The sequence below is a fragment of the Hypomesus nipponensis genome, chromosome 3, assembly GCF_054491055.1.
Source record: "Hypomesus nipponensis isolate SF chromosome 3, ASM5449105v1, whole genome shotgun sequence".
Taxonomy (NCBI): Eukaryota; Metazoa; Chordata; class Actinopteri; order Osmeriformes; family Osmeridae; genus Hypomesus; species Hypomesus nipponensis.
The window spans coordinates 18,289,818-18,309,762 of NC_140363.1; the positions used below are offsets into that span (position 1 = coordinate 18,289,818).

The window sequence follows — 19,945 nt, forward strand, 5'->3', positions numbered from 1 at the left end:
GGGGACGTCCAATGAGATCTCACACGGCCCCTGCGGCAGGGTAACACTGCTCTGTTTATCAGACGTGCCCGGGCTGTGTCAAACACTTACCGGCTTTATGCCAAAACTTCATGTGTTTAACGCCGGCTGTGATGAGCTTGTCTGCCATGTATGGGTTAATTTTGACGACGAAAATCTTATCCTTGCTTCCCCTGTGGAGACAACATTGAAGCAGCCTTACATCCAGCCTAATCCAGATCAAAAGGGTTGTACGGATATATGAAGAGGAAGACAACCATGTGGAATCTCCACAGGCTGTCTATCTGTCAGGGTGTCTCACTGTCAGGGTGTCTGTCTGTCAGGGTGTCTCACTGTCAGGGTGTCTGTCTGCCAGGGTGTCTGTCTGTCAGGGTGTCTGTCTGTCAGGGTGTCTCACTGTCAGGGTGTCTGTCTGTCAGGGTGTCTCACTGTCAGGGTGTCTGTCTGTCAGGGTGTCTCACTGTCAGGGTGTCTGTCTGTCAGGGTGTCTCACTGTCAGGGTGTCTGTCTGTCAGGGTGTCTGTCTGTCAGGGTGTCTGTCTGTCAGGGTGTCTGTCTGTCAGGGTGTCTGTCTGTCAGGGTTCCTCTGTGCTCCTCCCAGGGCCCAGCTTCTCTCTTCCTGTCTGAAGGATCAGTGTTCTGCCCTGTCTGAGGCGATGAAGCACAGCACACTGACTGTCTAATCACTGCCCTTCCTGCTGCTGAAGCCCTCTCTAACTCTCTCTCCTCCTTCTCTCTCTCCTCCCTCTCTCTCCTCCTCATTCTCCTCCTCTCTCTCTCTCCTCCCTCTCTCTCCTCCTCTCTACTCCCTCTCGCTCCTCCCTCTCTCTCCTCTCTCTCCTCTCTCCCCCCTCTCTATCCTTCTCCTCTCTCCTCCCTCTCTCTCCTCTCTATCCTCCTCCTCTCTCTCCTCCTCTCCCTCCCCATCTCTCCTCCTCCCTCAGCCCACTCCTTTCTCACCCCATGCTTCCCTCTCAGAGGACTAGGCTGTGCAGAGCAGAAAGCAGACTCTGTCAGGCCTCATTTCCCCACGCCCGCCTCACTGCACTGCCCACCAGGGCCTGCAAAGGAGATTAGTGCAGCTCCAAGCTGTCTCTGGCTGCCCTGGGAGTCCTGCACCCAGCAGCCCACAGGAGAGCAGCCTGGCTGGGTCACAGTCCCGTCTAGCCAGGGGGAACGCACATGGAACATTAGGACAGAAACTAATGTGAAGCAATCAAAACGAGACAGCCGGCTGTTATTTAGGGATATTTGGAAACTCTAGATTCACTGAGACGAAGTTCTTTGATGGTTTTCCATGTAAATTGTAGCTCTTCATTATGAGATTTATAATTCGTATTTGTCCATCTTTCATTCTAAATGAGCCAGTAAGGTGAAAAGAGAATAATGTCTCTTACCGTGTTCATTCAGCCTACTCTGTGAGTGCAGCATAGGGCGTTACTACGACCTGTGACCTCTGGGTCTGCAGTTAAGTGCTCTACCCGCTCGGTGGACAGACAGCTCATAAGTTCTCCAGGGCCTCTCTTAGCTTCAGTCTCCCTGCTCTACCATGGCAGGACTCACCTCATCCACGCTTCCTCCATCTCCTCATAACTCATCCACTCTTCCTTCATCTCCTCATAACTCATCCACGCTTCCTCCATCTCCTCATAACTCATCCACGCTTCCTCCATCTCCTCATAACTCATCCACGCTTCCTCCATCTCCTCATAACTCATCCACGCTTCCTCCATCTCCTCATAACTCATCCACGCTTCCTCCATCTCCTCATAACTCATCCACGCTTCCTCCATCTCCTCATAACTCATCCACGCTTCCTTCATCTCCTCATAACTCATCCACGCTTCCTCCATCTCCTCATAACTCATCCACGCTTCCTCCATCTCCTCATAACTCATCCACGCTTCCTTCATCTCCTCATAACTCATCCACGCTTCCTCCATCTCCTCATAACTCATCCACGCTTCCTTCATCTCCTCATAACTCAACCACTCTTCCTCCATCTCCTCATAACTCATCCACGCTTCCTTCATCTCCTCATAACTCAGCTGTACAATTTCAATTTGCACCTTATATATAAACGTCCATATTTAAACAGCAGGTGCTAAAACTGTCTCCAAAATGAAAGTTTGAGATTTGTGATTCTCCAGTTTGGAGAACTCAAGTGGCGTTTACGTGTGACCTCTTAAACCTTTGATTCACCGTCCTACAAGAACGAGAACTAAGGATCTAAGAGATAGCTGCCAACATTGTGCTCGGAGGAAGAAGAAAAAAAAATCTATATTTTGGAGATCGTCTAATGTTTAATTCGATCTAGAAGCGTGTGACCCTGATACAACTGGGTCTGCTGACTGGGTCTCTTCAAGTGACGTCTGCTGTAGCGGAGGAGGGGTTTCCCTGACAGAGTCCCAGGGGTCAGTGTGCTCACCTTATGGCAGAGAGCTGCTCTCCCTTCTTCCAGTCCCACAGGACAATGGTGTGGTTGTCATCCAGTCCTACAGAGGCCAGGCGTTTACCATCCGCTAGGAGAAACAAGATGTGTCTGTTCAATACAGCGTTCACAAACACAGTGTCTCCCTTTCCCCCTGCAAGGCAGCCTGCCTGGCTCTGCCGGTCCAAGGCCAATTAGAGGAGGCGAGAGAGATTCCCCGCCTTGATGCTGCTAGACAGCCTGATTACCCAGACTTCACAACACTACGTCTGAGACGGAACGTTCCCCCTCACCCTCCTCCTCTACGGGCACACAGGCCTGTCTGACACTTCCTATCCTGACCAGCGGGTCTATTGTTAAGGAGGAGGGGAGATTTGAAGGGGTGTTTTTGTTGTTGTTTTGGCATGTTCAGAGAACCGTCAGGGGAGAGCTGCTGGAGGAAGCAGTGGAACGTTCCGGAGCATTCCGGGAGGGGGGTGTGGAGGGGGGAGGGTTACCTGAGAAGTCCAGTGCACACACTCCCAGCTGGTGGGACCCTTTCAACACTGACATGGGCTTCAGGACGTCCGTGTCCCATATGTGAATGGAGGAGTCTCTGCCCACCTAAGAGCACGAGCACACACACACACACACACACACACACTCAGCTTCCAATAGCCGTGGAGTGTACACAGCACGCACTAGTGATGCTGATTCACAATACCAAAATAAATATATATAGTATTTCATTGTTTTCCACATTTAATGGGAACGGGGAATTCCAACTTCTGATTGGTTAACAGCCGTGGTGTGTCGAGGATATACCACAGGTAACCATTTTCACTTCGATAAGAGATATTACTGTGCACCCACATGGATAATCAGTCAGTAAACGCGTTAATTCATTTACACATACATACAATTTACTGCATCTCTACTGAATATAAAGTATCCACTTTATATTGTCTTGTTGCTAGGCTATTGTATAGGTTGTGTACACAATAAACATATTTAATACAACATTTCAGTCTTAGCTGAGGGACATTCCTACAGGCCAGCCCATCTGTCCTAACTCCGACCTGGGCACTGAGAGCTACTCTATCCCATCCTCTGAATATTTCATGCAGAGCAGGGGCTGGCTGGCTACCTGGCCGGTAGCAACGTAGTCCTTAAGGGGGTGGATGGCCAAGCACAGGATGTCGTCATCGTGGCACAGGTAGAAGCGCTGGGTGTTCTGCTGGCGGTTGTAGACCACGCCCACAGCCGCCACGTGGTACACAATCTCCCCGGTCTGGGTGTAGAACAGGTTGCTACGGCAGTCGTAGCCTCTGTAGCTGCAGGAGGGTAACACGAGAGAGAGAGGGTAAGTGAGAGAGAGAGTGAGAGAGAGAGAGACAGAGAGACATATGGACAGAGACAGAGTGAGAGACAGAGACACAGAGAGAGAGAGAGAGAGAGAGAGAGAGAGAGAGAGAGAGAGAGAGAGAGAGACAGAGAGACAGATGGACAGAGACAGAGTGAGAGAGAGACAGAGAGAAACAGAGACACAGAGAGAGAGAGAGACAGAGTGAGAGAGAGACAGAGAGAGAAACAGAGTGACAGAGTGACAAAAAGACAGACAGAGAGACAGAGTGAGAGAGAGAGTGAGAGAGAGACAGAGAGACAGAGTGAGAGAGAGACAGAGAGAGAGAGACAGAGAGAGTACTGTGTTGGGTGGCGTAATGCCTGCAGCGGGTCCACCCACCCATGGATGAAGTGCAGTTTGACGCCACTTCCTGGTGCCCGCTCTCTCTTCTTCATGGCCAGCGCTCGGTGCTTCTCTCTGCACTGCTCTTTGAGCTGAGGTAGATCTTCTTTGTAAACCTGTGCAGGAATCAACCACGTGACACAGATATACATGTTTAATATAAGTATACGTAAATATGATTGTTCTACACAGGCTGCAGCTAGATCCTGAGTGATGATCAGGTGACTGTTCAGGTGACTGATCAGGTGACTGACCAGGTGACTGACCAGGTGACTGACCAGGTGACTGATCAGGTGACTGACCTGTCTCCTGTACGTGAGCTGCGTCTCCTGCTCGATCTCTGAGTCCATCTCGGGCACGTCCGACTGGTCCGAGTCCGACTCCTCGCTGTTGGAGTCCGCCAGGCTCTCTGCAGGAGAGGAGCGCGTCCACAGTCACCCTCCACCTCCGACACAACCACACTGACTCCACATGACGGATCACCACGGCAACACTTTGACTGCAGACAACGTCCTGTTTGCTCTCTAAAGCTGAGGTGCTATGGGATGTAGACTGGTTGTTTACTGTGTGGCTTCAGATTGTTCAGGCTCTAACAGTCGTACAGGGTGGACTGCATGGCCCTTACAGAGACCCTAACAGGGGCCATCACTCAGACAAAATGCTGATGAAGAGAAAGGCGACTGAGCCAAGACGAGGCCATCAGCAGGGCTGGCAGGCTCAGCCCTTTTCCCAGGATCCATTAGCTAAATTAAAGGAAGTGGTATTCAGTATGACGTTTAATTTTCCCGATGCACACTGCAGCACTGCCTGGGACAGTCTCTTTCAAAACAACAGCGGTTACAAACGAGGACAAGGTTTCACGTTCGTGCGTAAGCGAACTGTACCCCAGAGTGCTGGCTGCCAGCCTGAGTCACTTCATGTTTTCTTCATTATTTATGATGTGATGATAGCTGTCTGCAAAGAGCTTTTAGAGGGTTACAGGTAACAGAAGCTAAAAGGGCGGAACACTGTGATCTTTGTGCAGCGTTAAGTCTGCTAAAAATGACTATATGTAAATCAGGGCCTTATTTGGGCGGTGATGTCACAGTGTGATGTCACACTGTGATGTTGGTGCAACCTACCTTGAGGTGCTATGTGGAGAGATTCTTTCGATTTTCTCTCCGGAACAAACTTCCATTGGAACACAGAGTGGTCAGCTCCACCAATGGTTATCACCCACTGGTAGTCATGTGACCACCTGGCGTTGGTTATATGGGCAGAGTGACCTAAATACTTTTTAAATTTTGCACCTAGGAGGAGAAAGACACGTAATGTCAGCCAAACATACAACATGTAAAAACCCTAATCCAAGACAAAACTGAAAAATCCTTACCTTTTCTTATACACGGGTATCGCAAAAGTTTCACTAATCCGTAATCGTCCGCCGTTACTAAAACTTGGTTATTGAAGTTTGCATCCACAGAGTTGATGTCGTTGATCTCTGAGTATTTAGGCCAGATTCCGTTAACCTCGGGGCCCAACACACACGTCCAGGAAGACCACTGCACCATCTTCAGCTCCTCACGGTTAGCGATTTCCTTACCGCCTGAGGTAAAAAAAAAAAGTTAAAAAAAAGAAGAAAAAAAAAGAAAGAAATCCCCCAAAAAATACAACAAACATGTTTCATTTCACCTTAAGCACCCAAACATTGACAAACCCAACTGAGGCTGACAGGAACTCACTTGGCATCCTGTAAAAGAGTCTCCTGCCACTGCCGTCGTTGGTCTGCAGGTACTTGCTGTCGGTGGACCAGTCCATGTGAGTGATGAAGCTGCAGGAGCCCAGGCACTCCCCCACCTTCTTGTACCTCTGCACCACCCCATACACATCCACAGAGTTGTCGTTGGAGCCCACGGCCAGGTGCGCTCCGTCAGGTGAGTACTTCAGCTCATGGATGGCCTCCTTCCTGTCCTTGATGTGGACCACCTCTGTCATGTCCCTGCACACGGACACACCGTCAGTCAGGACACACAGACAGGAAATGAAGCTGAAAATGCCTCTGTCTGCGAGGTTAAACGAGCAGGTGAAACGAGCTCTGCCCAGGTGACCTTCGACCCCTGTGCTTACCTGACCCTGAGGACGGTGAAGGATCCGTCCTTCATACCCAGAGCCAGGTGGATCCCGTCTGTGCTCACGGCTGCACAGCGGATCGGCTCCTCCATGTTGCAGCGAGCGATCAGCGCGTGGTCGATCAGACTCCATATCCTGCACACATCAGAGTCAGAGTCACATAGGAGTCAGATGGCTGAGCGGTGAGGGAGTTGGGAAACATATGTTTCCTCCTGGGTACCCCTGGGCCCCTAACATTTACATGTAGTCCTTTAGCAGACGCTTTTATCCAAAGTGATTTACAGTAGGCTAAGTACAGGGACATTCTCCCCGAGGCAAGTAGGGTGAAGTGCCTTGCCCAAGCACACAACGTCATTTAGCACGGCCGGGAATCAAACCAGAAACCGTCAGATTAATAGCCTGACTCCCTAACCGCTCAGCCATCGGACAGAGCCAGTAGCAGGTATGAACAGGGATTAAAGGTTAAAGGTGCTACCTGACAGAGTTTAAAGGTTAAAGGTGCTACCTGACAGAGCGGTCGTCACTGCCGGTCATGGCCAGGGGCTTGGTGGGGTGGACAGCGAGAGCCCACAGCTCGCCCTCACAGTGACCCTGCATGATGAGGAAAGGCTTGGTGCGGTCGTGCACCACCACCTCAAAGATCTCGCTGTCCTGAGTGCCCACCAGGATGTGGTCCCCTCGCCAGCACACACTGCGCACCGACAGCCCTGTCCACACACACACACAACCAAACACACACACACACATGCCCAAACACACGTACACACACGGGAGCACACACACAAAACACACGTTAATACACTACCCAGAAACACCCAGGCAAACAGTCATGCCGATGAGGACGACAACTAAAGGTTTACACAGACACAGGGTGTAAGGGTAACATTCACAACTGCTCTACACAACTGGGATTTTTATTAGCAGAAGGACACAGAAGGAATCAAATAAGTAAAGCTGTTGTCAAGGAAACAGTGGTCTAGGCTAAAGGTTGCTGTCTCTAGGCTACACATAAAAGATGGGGAGATGGAGGGACGACTTTCCTGTACATTCACAAACTTTACACTTCATTAAAACTGTATACAGTCCATAACGCATGTACAGTACAGAGGACAGGGCAGCCCACAGGGGTGGAGCAGGACAGGGCAGCCCACAGGGGTGGAGCAGCACAGGGTAGCCCACAGGGGTGGAGCAGCACAGGACAGCCCACAGGGGTGGAGCAGGACAGGACAGCCCACAGGGGTGGAGCAGCACAGGGCAGCCCACAGGGGTGGAGCAGCACAGAGAGGGATAGGGACATGATTGGGCGGCTACTCCTACATCGCCCTCGGCAACAGTACCCACCTCGGCTATTCTCCCCTCTAGCTACAGGTGAAACCAAAGAGACAGTGACAAGAAAACAAATGAGTGACTACAAATAAGAACAGAATCGAGAAAAAAACAAACATAATAGAGGCAGGAGAATGGGCTTGTGCTTAAAAAAAAATAAGACAGTAAAGATGGAGAGATCTCGCTTCTTCTTTGACAGCAGTAGTCTGTCGAAGCCTGCAAGTGTGAATGACTGCAGTCGTGGAAACAACCAACATCACCGTGGTGACGTCACCTTTATATCCTTGATCTGTCTCCTTGAGGTCCATGACAGTGATGGGTTTGAAGCTGAGGTCCCAGAGCCGCACACAGCCGTCACGGCCCCCGGTAGCAAAGCCCTCCTCACAGGCGTTCATGCTGAAGATCCCTGACTGGAGGAGAGAACAGACTGTCAGGACGACCCAGGCTGAGCGAGCGCTGCCACCAGGGTCCCTGTCTGACCACGCTTCCTCACAGCGACTCGCTTTTCGTTTCAGGAAGATGGCCGAGCACAGCACTGACGGGTTGGCAGGTTTAGTTGGCAGGTTCTGGCAGTGACTCCCTGATTGGTGGAAGGGAGAGGGGGCGTGGGAGCTGGCTAGGAAACAGTTTGACAGCGTCCTACACATGTGTGAGTGTGTGTGTGTGTGTCGCAGGAGCACTGTCCCCTCCCCCTTCCCCTCCATCCCAGGATCTCTCCACCCAGCTGTCGAGCCCACAGATATCATTTAATCCGGGGTAGTAAACGCTGATCCTCTGCTGTGGGCTGACTCAAACAGAGCCACAGCCTCCCACTGCCACCAGACCTCTCTCCTCACGTCAGCGTCCACAGTAAGAAGCACAGGCAGGCCAGCCTCCAGCAGGGCACACAGCAGGAGGTGTAGGTGTGTTAGCAGGGCGCGGAGGGCGACATGTGGAGGACCGCGGCACGCCGGACAGAGATGACCTTTGCGCCGAGGTGGGCGTGTGGCAGCCGGTGTGATTGAGCGAGGGAGGGAGTGAGAGCGTGAAAGCGGGCCTCTGGAGGGCGTGTGGAGGCTGGGAGAAACACTAACACAGGCTGAGCCTCGACGTACCAGAGCTGCTGATCTGAGAGCAGCCTGCTTAGCATTCTGACTGACTTCCAGCCCACACTAGGAGACAAGGGGGGCAGAGACACAGGAACAGCAGGTATTACTAGGAAGAGGAGCAGATAAGCAACAGGGGGAACAGGACGATAACCTACCCCGTGTGCTCCCTGGACCGTACGCAGCAGATTGATGCCCTTCCACACGTAGATGTCTCCGTTCAAGGCACCAGAGTACGTGACCTCATCCTTGGCGCAGGCGAGGCAGAGGATGGTCTGGAGGTCTCCCGTTTTGCCAAAGACGCCTCGTTTGGGGGTCAGAGCGTTGCCACACAAGCTCCAGAACTGGAGACAAAGAGAAGAACAGGACATTAGCACTGACTCATTTTCCAGACCACTCAGAAAAGTTGTTTATCCATGACTGAATTCATTCAGCTTAAGTAGCAGCGAGGGAGGCATCTATAAAATCCACAACCAAGCGCTTCCCTCTTTATGAACTGATGAGGGACAGATCCATAGCCAGCTGATCTGCATGCATGCACACACCCCTCCCTGGTGCTCAACATGCATACAAACTCATTTATGCCACACACACACACAGAAACACACACACACAGAAACACACACACAGAAACACACAGAAACACACAGAAACACAAGGTCGACTCCCTCTCTCTCCAGCAGACGTGTAGCTTGTCTGTCATTGGGATGCACGGACACATCCTAGCGTGTTTTTCAGACGGCGGTTGGCTCGGCATGCTTCACAGTCAGACCCCAGGACAGGCCTCTGTGTCTGCCTCTCTTACTGCCTCTGTGTCTGCCTCTCTTACTGCCTCTGTGTCTGCCTCTCTGTGTCTGCCTCTGTGTCTGCCTCTCTGTGTCTGCCTCTGTGTCTGCCTCTGTGTCTGCCTCTGTGTCTGCCTGTCTTACTGCCTCTGTGTCTGCCTGTCTTACTGCCTCTGTGTCTGCCTCTCTTACTGCCTCTGTGTCTGCCTCTGTGTCTGCCTCTGTGTCTGCCTCTGTGTCTGCCTCTGTGTCTGCCTCTGTGTCTGCCTCTCTGTGTCTGCCTCTGTGTCTGCCTCTGTGTCTGCCTCTGTGTCTGCCTGTCTTACTGCCTCTGTGTCTGCCTGTCTTACTGCCTCTGTGTCTGCCTCTCTTACTGCCTCTGTGTCTGCCTCTGTGTCTGCCTCTGTGTCTGCCTCTGTGTCTGCCTGTCTTACTGCCTCTCTGTGTCTGCCTCTCTGTGTCTGCCTCTGTGTCTGCCTCTCTTACTGCCTCTGTGTCTGCCTCTCTTACTGCCTCTGTGTCTGCCTGTCTTACTGCCTCTGTGTCTGCCTCTCTTACTGCCTCTGTGTCTGCCTCTGTGTCTGCCTCTGTGTCTGCCTCTGTGTCTGCCTCTGTGTCTGCCTCTGTGTCTGCCTCTGTGTCTGCCTCTGTGTCTGTCTCTGTGTCTGTCTCTGTGTCTGCCTCTGTGTCTTGTGTCTGGAGGTGAGGCTGAGAGAGGGACGACGGCATGAGAGCAATGACACACACACACAGAGAGGCAGGAGAGCCAAAGCAGCTGAAATATGGCAGCCCTTTCCATATCCTTCCAGAGGAAGGAGGCATCTCGCAGTACCCCCCCCCTCCCCACCAGCCCCTCCAACGCACCCGCTTATTTCAAACCTGCCACAGTGAGAAAAGGGAAAGGAACATTTCCGTAACAAATGAACTTGCATTCTGCTTTTGGCGCATCGCCGTGATAGAAGTGCTGCTCAGACACATGTGGAAGGTGCTGCCGCGGGGCGCTGCCCTTCATAAGATCGGAAGAAAGATGTGCATCTCTGGGGAAGCTAGACAGGACTGGTAGACGATCTCCGATCTAAACGCAGCCAGATGGATGCTAACACCTGCTGTACAGGTGGACGGGTCCAGGATGAGGACAGGGTCCAGGGTGAGGACAGGGTCCAGGATGAGGACAGGGTCCAGGACAGGGTCCAGGGTGAGGACAGGGTCCAGGACAGGGTCCAGGGTGAGGACAGGGTCCAGGGTGAGGACAGGGTCCAAGGTAAGGACAGGGTCCAGGGTGAGGACAGGGTCCAGGGTGAGGACAGGAAGGATCCATGATCCTGCAGAACACCACAACCCTGCAGGAGCCTGTGGTGTATCAGAGAAACATGGTGTGTGTGTGGTGTGTGTGTGTACGTCTTTGTGTGTGTTTGTGTCTCTGTGTGTGTGTTTGTGTGCTCCGGGTTGGGCGGAGGGCTCGTCAGGGGTTTTGTGTCCCAGCTTGCAGCAGAGGTGACAGGGAGCAGAGAGACTGCGGAGGCCCTCCCTGCTCCAGCCTGATAAGGCAGGGAGCCCACGACTCCACATAATCCTCCCTGCTGAATTACTGAGACGAGCCAGGACGCTGGAGGGCTTTGTGATGAGGCCAGAGGAGTGAGAGAGAGAGAGAGAGAGAGAGAGAGAGAGAGAGGGAGGGGGAGAGAGAGAGAGAGAGAGAGAGAGAGAGAGAGAGAGAGAGAGAGAGAGAGAGAGAGAGAGAGAGAGAGAGTATTGGCTCTAGAGGCCTGGTTGTGTTTGCCTGGAGAGAAACTAAAAGTAGAAGGCAGCCTTCCATTCTGCCCAGGTCAGAATCAGCAGCCCGTCACTCACTCATTCATGCAAGCACACAACTCAGAGCTCTGGTCTTTCCTTCCTTCCCTGCCCCCCCCCCTGCCCTCCCTCCCCTTCCTCACAACCCCACACCCACCACACGCAAAAAAACTTTTAATGTCATCAATGTGGAGAGGCTGTAATTCACCAGCCAAGAGCCCAGCCCAGCCCCTCCCTCCGGGCTCCCCCCGCCCACAGTCCCAGCGGACCACAGTGTCTCCACCCCACCTGGCAGGGCGTGGCACGCGGCCTGACTGCCAGGCTGGTCCTGGCAGGGAGAGGCAGGGTGAGTCAGAGGAGGCTCTGCCTGGGTGCTCGGGGGTCAGGGGGATTCTGAGAGAACACATCACCAGGCCGTCCAGCTCATCTCCCTCTAGTTGACCCTGGCAGTCCACAGTGACATAGGAAACTCATCCTTCACACAGTGTGAGTCCAGCAAGCACAGTGTGTGTGTGTGTGTGTGTGTGTGAGAGTATGTGAGTTAGTGTATGGGTGTGTGTGTGAGTATGTGAGTTAGTGTATGGGTGTGTGTGTGTGTCTGTATGTGAGTTAGTGTATGGGTGTGTGTGTGTGTGTGTGTGTGTGTGTATGTGAGTTAGTGTATAGGTGAGTATGTGTGTAGGTAGAAAACGAAGTCATGATCAAATGAACCACTTCTTCTTGGCTAAACTATGGCCAGCCCCTGTGTGGTGGGAGGCGGGGCGGGGCCTGTGGGGGAGGCGGGGCCTGTGGGAGAGGCGGGGCCGGGGCAGGGAGCAGAGGTATTCTCAGGGAGTCTGTGTTGCACCCAGCCTGACTGCGAGTGAGAGGATTACTGGGGCTAAATCTCCTGGATGCACTGAGTGCTATAATCACTCAGCGCACACAGGCCTAAGGAGCAGATGTCACATGGTCCGCAGGGGAAAGGCTCTGGAATGATGTGGGCCGATTGCCTTGGCATCAGAGAGAGAGGAGGAGAGGGAGACATCAGGGAGGGGGACACACGAGAGGAGAGGGGATCTGGTGGGGGGGGGGGGGTGGCTTCTCTGAGTGGAGGGGTCTTAGGGGAGTCTGGGTATTATTGGGAAAGAAGGGGGTAAGGAGAGGGAGGGGAGGAAGACAAGCAGGATTGTGAGGGGGAGTTAGCAGAGATCAGAGAGACAGAGAAAGACACAGAGAGAGACAGAGAGAGACAGAGAAAGAGACGGAGAGAGAGACAGAGAGAGAGACAGAGAGACAAAGAGAGAGAGAAAGTCAGACAGGGGTAAGTAGAGACAGAAAGAGTAGACAATCACACTCAGTGAAATTGAGGTAATTTTGTGACAAGTCGACACTCAAGACAAAACCTCATTTTTGTAAACCGAATCCTCCGTAGTGTGTCCTTTCCAAACACACCTAGAGAATATTACTGAACGTCTCAGAGAAAAGTTATGAACTGGATGGAGAGGGTTTCATAAAAAACCTTCTATGAAAAAGGACTAATTAAATAGCCTCAGAAAAAAGACTGAATCCAGCTACAGTTTGTGGCGAGTCCTGAAAAGCTGAATGAGAGAAAATATACAATATTTGAATAAAGACACTGCTGAATTATCCCACAAAAAGAAGACATTTCTCCTTCTATACAGTCCATGTTAATAGAGATTAACTTGAAAAGAGAGATTTCTATGAGTCACTGCCTGTCCTACTTAGGGTAGGGTTTAACAGCCACGAACTCCAGAACATTAGCATTTCTCCTCTTTGATATGGTCTTCCCGATAATGCAAGAAAAACTGACACGGTGGAAAGGACTACATCGTTGCATTTCCTCTCGGAACATTCTGAAATAATATGCAAATGAGCCACAATAGCAAACCACTCCAAGAGCCTTCTGTTCTTTAACAAGCCCTGAATCTCAATTTTCACTTTGTGCTGTTGAAAGTAAAGTCAGCATGTGTTGCGTGTGTGTACAGTGTGTGTGTGTAGTGTGTGTGTGTGTGTAGCGTGTGTGTGTGAAAGGGCTGCATGGTGATGAGTCGTACCTTGATGTGTTTCACCCCACAGCTGACCAGCTTGCTGGGCTGGTACAAATCCCACGATATGTCAAAGATCTGTTAGAGTAAGAGCACAGCAGGTTCGCTGCACAGTCAGAGATCAGAGAGATGCAACATCAAGTACAAACACAACGCAACAAACACAAATTCAAATCCAAATTCAATCTCGCTCACATTTAATTCAATCTGAAATGACATGGCTGTATGGTTTTCCATGGTTAACTGAATGTGCATTTGTGTCTGTGCGAGCAGACCCACTGTTTTTGTGTTATTGTCAATATTGTGTGGCTGTATAAAGTAATAAAGAAAATCTGTAGCCATTTCATCATTTTATTTTAATCCATCTCATTATCTTAGTGTTCCCTCAGAGTCTGTCTGGGATGTTAAATATCCATCAGGCGTAACTGGTTTATGTTCGATCTCCTGGGCTCCAGCTTCATCCTGCATCCATTTAGAGGTGGTTGAGCTGATCAAGGGAGGAGGAGAGAGGAGGACAGATGGAGAAGGAGGAGATGGTGGAGGAGGAGGAGGAGGAGGAGGAGGAGATGGTGGAGGAGGAGGAGGAGGAGGAGGAGGAGGAGGAGATGGTGGAGGAGGAGGATGAGGAGATGGTGGAGGAGGAGGAGATGATGGAGGAGGAGATGGTGGAGGAGGAGGAGGAGATGGTGGAGGAGGAGGAGATGGTGGAGGAGGAGGAGGAGGAGGAGATGGTGGAGGAGGAGGAGATGGTGGAGGAGGAGGATGAGGAGATGGTGGAGGAGGAGGAGATGATGGAGGAGGAGATGGTGGAGGAGGAGGAGGAGGAGGAGATGGTGGAGGAGGAGATGGAAGAGGAGGAGATGGAGGAGGAGGAGGAGGAGGAGGAGATGGTGGAGGAGGAGGAGGAGTTGGAGGAGGAGATGGTGGAGGAGGAGGAGATGGTGGAGGAGGAGGAGATGGAGGAGGAGATGGTGGAGGAGGAGGAGATGGAGGAGGAGATGGTGGAGGAGGAGATGGTGGAGGAGGAGGAGATGATGGAGGAGGAGATGGTGGAGGAGGAGGAGGAGATGATGGAGGAGGAGGAGGAGGAGATGGTGGAGGAGGAGATGGAGGAGGAGATGGTGGAGGAGGAGGAGGAGATGGTGGAGGAGGAGGAGGAGGAGATGGAGGAGGAGATGGTGGAGGAGGAGATGGTGGAGGAGGAGATTGTGGAGGAGGAGGAGGAGATGGTGGAGGAGGAGGAGATGATGGAGGAGGAGATGGTGGAGGAGGAGGAGGAGATGGTGGAGGAGGAGGAGATGGAGGAGGAGATGGTGGAGGAGGAGGAGATGGAGGAGGAGATGGTGGAGGAGGAGGAGATGGAGGAGGAGATGGTGGAGGAGGAGGAGATGATGGAGGAGGAGATGGTGGAGGAGGAGGAGGAGATGGTGGAGGAGGTGGAGGAGGAGGAGGAGATGGAGGAGGAGATGGTGGAGGAGGAGGAGATGATGGAGGAGGAGATGGTGGAGGAGGAGGAGGAGATGGTGGAGGAGGAGGAGGAGGAGATGGTGGAGGAGGAGGAGGAGGAGGAGATGGTGGAGGAGGAGGAGATGGAGGAGGAGATGGTGGAGGAGGAGGAGGAGATGGTGGAGGAGGAGATGGAGGAGGAGATGGTGGAGGAGGAGATTGTGGAGGAGGAGGAGGAGATGGTGGAGGAGGAGGAGATGGAGGAGGAGGAGGAGGATGAGACGTACCCGGTCGGTGTGGCCAGGGGCAGCAGCCAGGACTCTTCCTCTCCTCCAGTCCCACACACATATAGTGTTCTTGGAGTCGAGGCCCACTGAGACCAGACACTGCAAAGGAAAAGGCACAGAGGAGAATTACAACACAGCACCAGGATACACCTCTCTCTGTCCTGCCTTTCAACTGACACGACAAGGGATCTCTCTATTCATGCCACGGCTGTCAAGTCAGTGATGATTCTGTTTGTGGTGCATGGTACAGAGAGACGCTCTGCTCCCAAGCCCCTGACTCTGGATGTTTCAGTAGTGGTGGGGATGGAAGGATCTCCTACAGCCAAGTGTGTAGGCAGCAGTAGCAGGAGAGGAGAGGAGCGCTTATGGAAATCTATATCCACCCTGCACCTTGCTCGGTACGAAGGTGGGTGTTCTCTTTGATCCGCTGCTGAAGCAGTGTTTAGGCATTCAGAGGAGCAGGGGGAAGGCTTAGGGACCACTTCCACTGTGATGGAGTCTGTATCTTAACGAGGGGTACAGATCTACCACTTCATGATGAAACATGGACAAAGTGTGGATTTGAACCCATCCTGCGGCACAGAGCAAGACTGATGGGATCATCTGGATTAAAAAAAGTCTAGATGAGAAAAGAGAAGCCACATTGGATTTAGAGAACAAGGAGCTGGTTTATGATCTGTATGACAGACTACTGCCGGCTCGTACTGCTTAGGTATTCAATACGTAGAAAACTCGACGTAGGAAACACAAGTGTAGTCCTGATAGTGTTGCCATGGTAAATGGACTGAGGGATTCCTTCTGACATGCCTCCCCTGAACCGTGCCTCGCCCCGGACTGTGGGGAGCGGAAAGGCAGAGTTAGAGGCAGAGTCAGGAGACCAGCAGAGGCACTGAGGCAGCGGACAATCCTGCAGCCTCAGAGCCTGTCTGTCACTTCCTGTCTCCATCCTCCGCTCTCCAGCCGACCAGCAAGAACCATGGGCTTCCCCTGTCTGTCTCTGGGAGCAGAGGAGGTAGGACTCTGCTCCCATGGCCCCTGCGGGACACCGACGAGGACTCCATCTATTAAATATTGATTTGGGGAAATATGAATACTCCCCACGACAGCACATTGTGAGGGCTGAACATAAACCTGTGCGCCCGCTGACAGTGTGCGATCGAGCCAACAGTTCAGAGGATGGAGCGTACATCATGTTTTCACTCTGATGGGGCTGGAGGTGAAGAACGAGCCTGTCTCCTGGGAGCTTGTGTATCCACAGTCACAGAGCAGTCTCCCGTGTCCAGCCTCCACACCAACGTGTCAGCACCTCTCTACCTCCTCTGGCCTCCAGCCTCCAGCCTGTCAAGGTTCAGTCGCAGCCTGAGCCAGTGGATGAGATTCCACCTGACTCTTAAGGGTAAACCTTTGAAGCGTGCCTGCTACTCGTTTCCCTGTCTGTGCAGCTGTCCTGCTAACGCTGCAGGAGTCTTCAGGGAGGTGTCACCCGGCCGGCCGGGCGGGTCAGTGGAGCTCAGGAGCAGGTCAGTCCACCTCCCCCTGGAACCTCCCCCTGGAACCTCCCCCTGGAACCTCCCCTGGAACCTCCCCCTGGAACCTCCCCCTGGAACCTCCCCCTGGAACCTCCCCCTGGAAACTCCACCTGGAACCTCCCTATGGAACCTCCCCTGGAACCTCCCCCTGGAACCTCCACCTGGAACCTCCACCTGGAACCTCCCCCTGGAACCTCCCCATGGAACCTCCCCGTGGAACCTCCCCTGGAACCTCCCCCTGGAACCTCCCCCTGGAACCTCCCCCTGGAACCTCCACCTGAAACCTCCCCCTGGAACCTCCACATGGAACCTCCCCCTAGAACCTCCCCTGGAACCTCCCCCTGGAACCTCCCCTGGAACCTCCCCTGGAACCTCCCCCTGGAACCTCCCCTGGAACCTCCCCCTGGAACCTCCCCATGGAACCTCCCCCTGGAACCTCCCCCTGGAACCTCCCCCTGGAACCTCCCCTGGAACCTCCCCCTGGAACCTCGCCCTGGAACCTCCCCCTGCGTCCTGCTCACCAGCTGCTGCTGTGGCTGCTGGATGACTAACCCAAATCTCTATGTTCTCTATATACTCTATACACGTATATATATATATGTATTTATTATATTCTTTGTATTAACACCACAAAGAAACTCCTGATGCTACATAATCAAACGAATGGCGGCCCGTAGCAGAAGCGCAGGAGTGCCAAACTCCACAGGGTGTCATGGACGGGGTGTGTGTGAGCGTTGTTGTGGGAGCGCCCGGCCAGCGCCCCCGAGGGGGTGGGGGGGACCACGTACCCCTCTGTCCAGGGGGGGTGGGGGGACCAGGTACCTGTCCCTCCAGGAGGGTGGGCGGTGGGGGGACCACGTACCTGTCCCTCCAGAAGGGTGGGCGGTGGGGGGACCACGTACCTGTCCCTCCAGGTCGAAGGCGAGGCAGGCGATGCCGTGGGAGTGGACGTCCTTCAGGATGGACACAGTCTGGACGGTGTAGGAGTCCCACACACAGATGTAAGGCTCCTTCCCCACCTGGCCTGTCGCTACCAGCACACGCTCCGGGTGGAGAGCTAGACTGTAGGGAGGAGGAAGGGGGGAGACAGGAGGGAGGGGGGGAGACAGGAGGGAGGGGGGGGAGACAGGAGGGAGGGAGGGGGGGGTGAGACAGGAGGGTTGGAGGGGGGGGTGAGACAGGAGGGGGGAGGGGGGAGAGGGGAGGGAGGGAGGGGGGAGACAGGAGGGAGGGGGGAGAGGGGAGGGAGGGAGGGAGGGGGGGAGAGGGGAGGGAGGGAGGGAGGGGGGAGACGGGAGGGAGGGAGGGGGAGAGGAGGGAGGGAGGGAGGGGGGGAGACGGGAGGGAGGGGGGAGAGGGGGGAGGGAGGGAGGGGGGGGAGACAGGAGGGAGGGGGGAGAGGAGGGAGGGAGGGGGGAAGAGGGGAGACAGGAGGGAGGGGGGAGGGAGAGGGGAGGGAGGGAGACAGGACGTAGGGGGAGGGGAGACAGGAGGGAGGGAGGGGGGGAGGGGAGGGAGGGGGGGAGACAGGAGGGGGGGGAGACAGGAGGGAGAGAGGGGGAGAGGAGGGAGGGAGGGGGGGAGAGGAGGGAGGGAGGGGGGAGACAGGAGGGAGGGGGGAGGGGAGACAGGAGGGAGGGGGGAGGGGAGAGAGGAGGGAGGGGGGAGAGGGGAGGGAGGGAGGGAGGGAGGGGGGAGGAGGGAGGGAGGGGGTGGGAGGGAGGGAGGGAGGGAGGGGGGGAGAGGAGGGGGAAACAGGAAGGAGGGGGGGGGGAGACAGGAGGGAGGGGGAGAGGAGGGAGGGAGGGAGGGGGAGAGAAATGGTCAGTTAAATCCCAGCTGTATCCACTAGTCTAAAACAGTCATTCAGTAGATCTATGGCTGATGAACCCCCACGACAGCTGTGTGTGTGTGTGTGTGTGTGTGTCCATGTGTGCACACATGTGTGTGCGTGTGTGGCACGTGAACAGAGAAGCACAAGAGGGTTTGGGTTTTCTCAGACAGCAGACACTATCAGGCTGAGATGATGCCATGCTGACACTACGCCAGGCGGGGGCAGAGGCAGGGGGAATCCCAGTTGCAGCTGGAATCCCTGAGGGGGGACTTGGGCCAGCTACCCCCTCCTGCCCCCCCTCCTGCCCCCCCTCCTGCCCCCCCTCCTGCTCCCCCTCCTGCTCCCCTCTCCTGCCCCCCCTCCTGCTCCCCCTCCTGCCCCCCCTCCTGCTCCCCTCTCCTGCCCCCCCTCCTGCTCCCCCTCCTGCCCCCCCTCCTGCCAGGTCTCACCCCCATGCGCCCTTACAGGGCACAGCAGGTCTTCCTCTGACCTTTGACCTTCTGTCAGTTTCACCTGTCTTAATTCAGTAAGGACTGCTGGATCTGTCCGTTGACCAACTCTCGCTTCTCCCTGTCCGCCTCAACCTGGTTCCCTCTCTTTGGGAAAGGTGAAGCTCGGCATCAACAGTCTGCGGTGCGGTTAGTACATCCACCAGCAGCTACTCTGATTCACTGGGCAATTCTTCCCCTTGCCTTGTCCTGTTATCTATTGCACGCAGCAACTGAGCTCATTCATTGTAATACAGCCGCCTGTTTTGCCAACTGCACTCCCAGATTCAGAGTTACTGAGAGCAGGCGAGGGAAGCAGGCGGGCAGGGAAGCACGCTTCCTCAAATTAACTCAAAGCCAGCGTGGCGGCTCTCCCTCTGTCTCCTCTCTCCTCCTCCCTCCTCCCCCTCTCTCATCTCCTCTCTCCTCCTCCCTCCTTCCCCTCTCTCATCTCCTCTCTCCTCCTCCCTCCTTCCCCTCTCTCATCTCCTCTCTCCTTCCCCTCCTCTCTCCTCCTTCCTCCTTCCCCTCTCTCATCTCCTCTCTCCTCCTCCCTCCTTCCCCTCTCTCATCTACTCTTCCCTCCTTTCCCTCTCTCATCTCCTCCCTCCTTCCCCTCTCTCATCTCCTCTCTCCTCCTCCCTCCTTCCCCTCTCTCATCTACTCCTCCCTCCTTTCCCTCTCTAATCTCCTCCCTCCTTCCCCTCTCTCATCTCCTCTCTCCTCCTCCCTCCTTCCCCTCTCTCATCTCCTCCTCCCTCCTTTCCCTCTCTCATCTCCTCCCTCCTTCCCCTTTCTCATCTCCTCTCTCCTCCTCCCTCCTTCCCCTCTCTCTCCTCCTCCCTCCTTCCCCTCCTCTCTCCTCCTCCCTCCTTCCCCTCTCTCATCTCCTCTCTCCTCCTCCCTCCTTCCCCTCTCTCTCCTCCTCCCTCCTCCCCCTCTCTCATCTCCTCTCTCCTCCTCCCTCCTTCCCCTCTCTCATCTCCTCTCTCCTCCTCCCTCCTTCCCCTCTCTCATCTCCTCTCTCCTTCCCCTCCTCTCT

General features: G+C 54.2%; 1 protein-coding gene across 2 annotated transcripts in view; it reads right to left on the minus strand.

Moving 5' to 3' along the window:
• The window catches only part of eml5 (EMAP like 5), a 41,458-nt gene that overhangs the window by 14,451 nt on the left and 7,062 nt on the right, over window positions 1–19,945 (minus strand). For both annotated transcript variants that reach the window (XR_014732189.1, XM_084681469.1), the window contains exons 2-17: window positions 17,484–17,643; window positions 15,053–15,151; window positions 13,329–13,397; window positions 8,854–9,039; window positions 7,885–8,020; window positions 6,790–6,991; window positions 6,282–6,419; window positions 5,897–6,153; window positions 5,548–5,760; window positions 5,297–5,464; window positions 4,478–4,584; window positions 4,173–4,291; window positions 3,576–3,762; window positions 2,947–3,052; window positions 2,447–2,540; window positions 91–191 (exon numbers count right to left, since the gene is read on the minus strand). Coding sequence is in view for 1 of the 2 variants with exons in the window: in XM_084681469.1 (XP_084537595.1) it covers window positions 91–191; window positions 2,447–2,540; window positions 2,947–3,052; window positions 3,576–3,762; window positions 4,173–4,291; window positions 4,478–4,584; window positions 5,297–5,464; window positions 5,548–5,760; window positions 5,897–6,153; window positions 6,282–6,419; window positions 6,790–6,991; window positions 7,885–8,020; window positions 8,854–9,039; window positions 13,329–13,397; window positions 15,053–15,151; window positions 17,484–17,643 (2,342 nt within the window). In the remaining variant the exon portion in view is untranslated. The remainder of the gene's footprint in view (window positions 1–90; window positions 192–2,446; window positions 2,541–2,946; window positions 3,053–3,575; window positions 3,763–4,172; window positions 4,292–4,477; window positions 4,585–5,296; window positions 5,465–5,547; window positions 5,761–5,896; window positions 6,154–6,281; window positions 6,420–6,789; window positions 6,992–7,884; window positions 8,021–8,853; window positions 9,040–13,328; window positions 13,398–15,052; window positions 15,152–17,483; window positions 17,644–19,945) is intronic.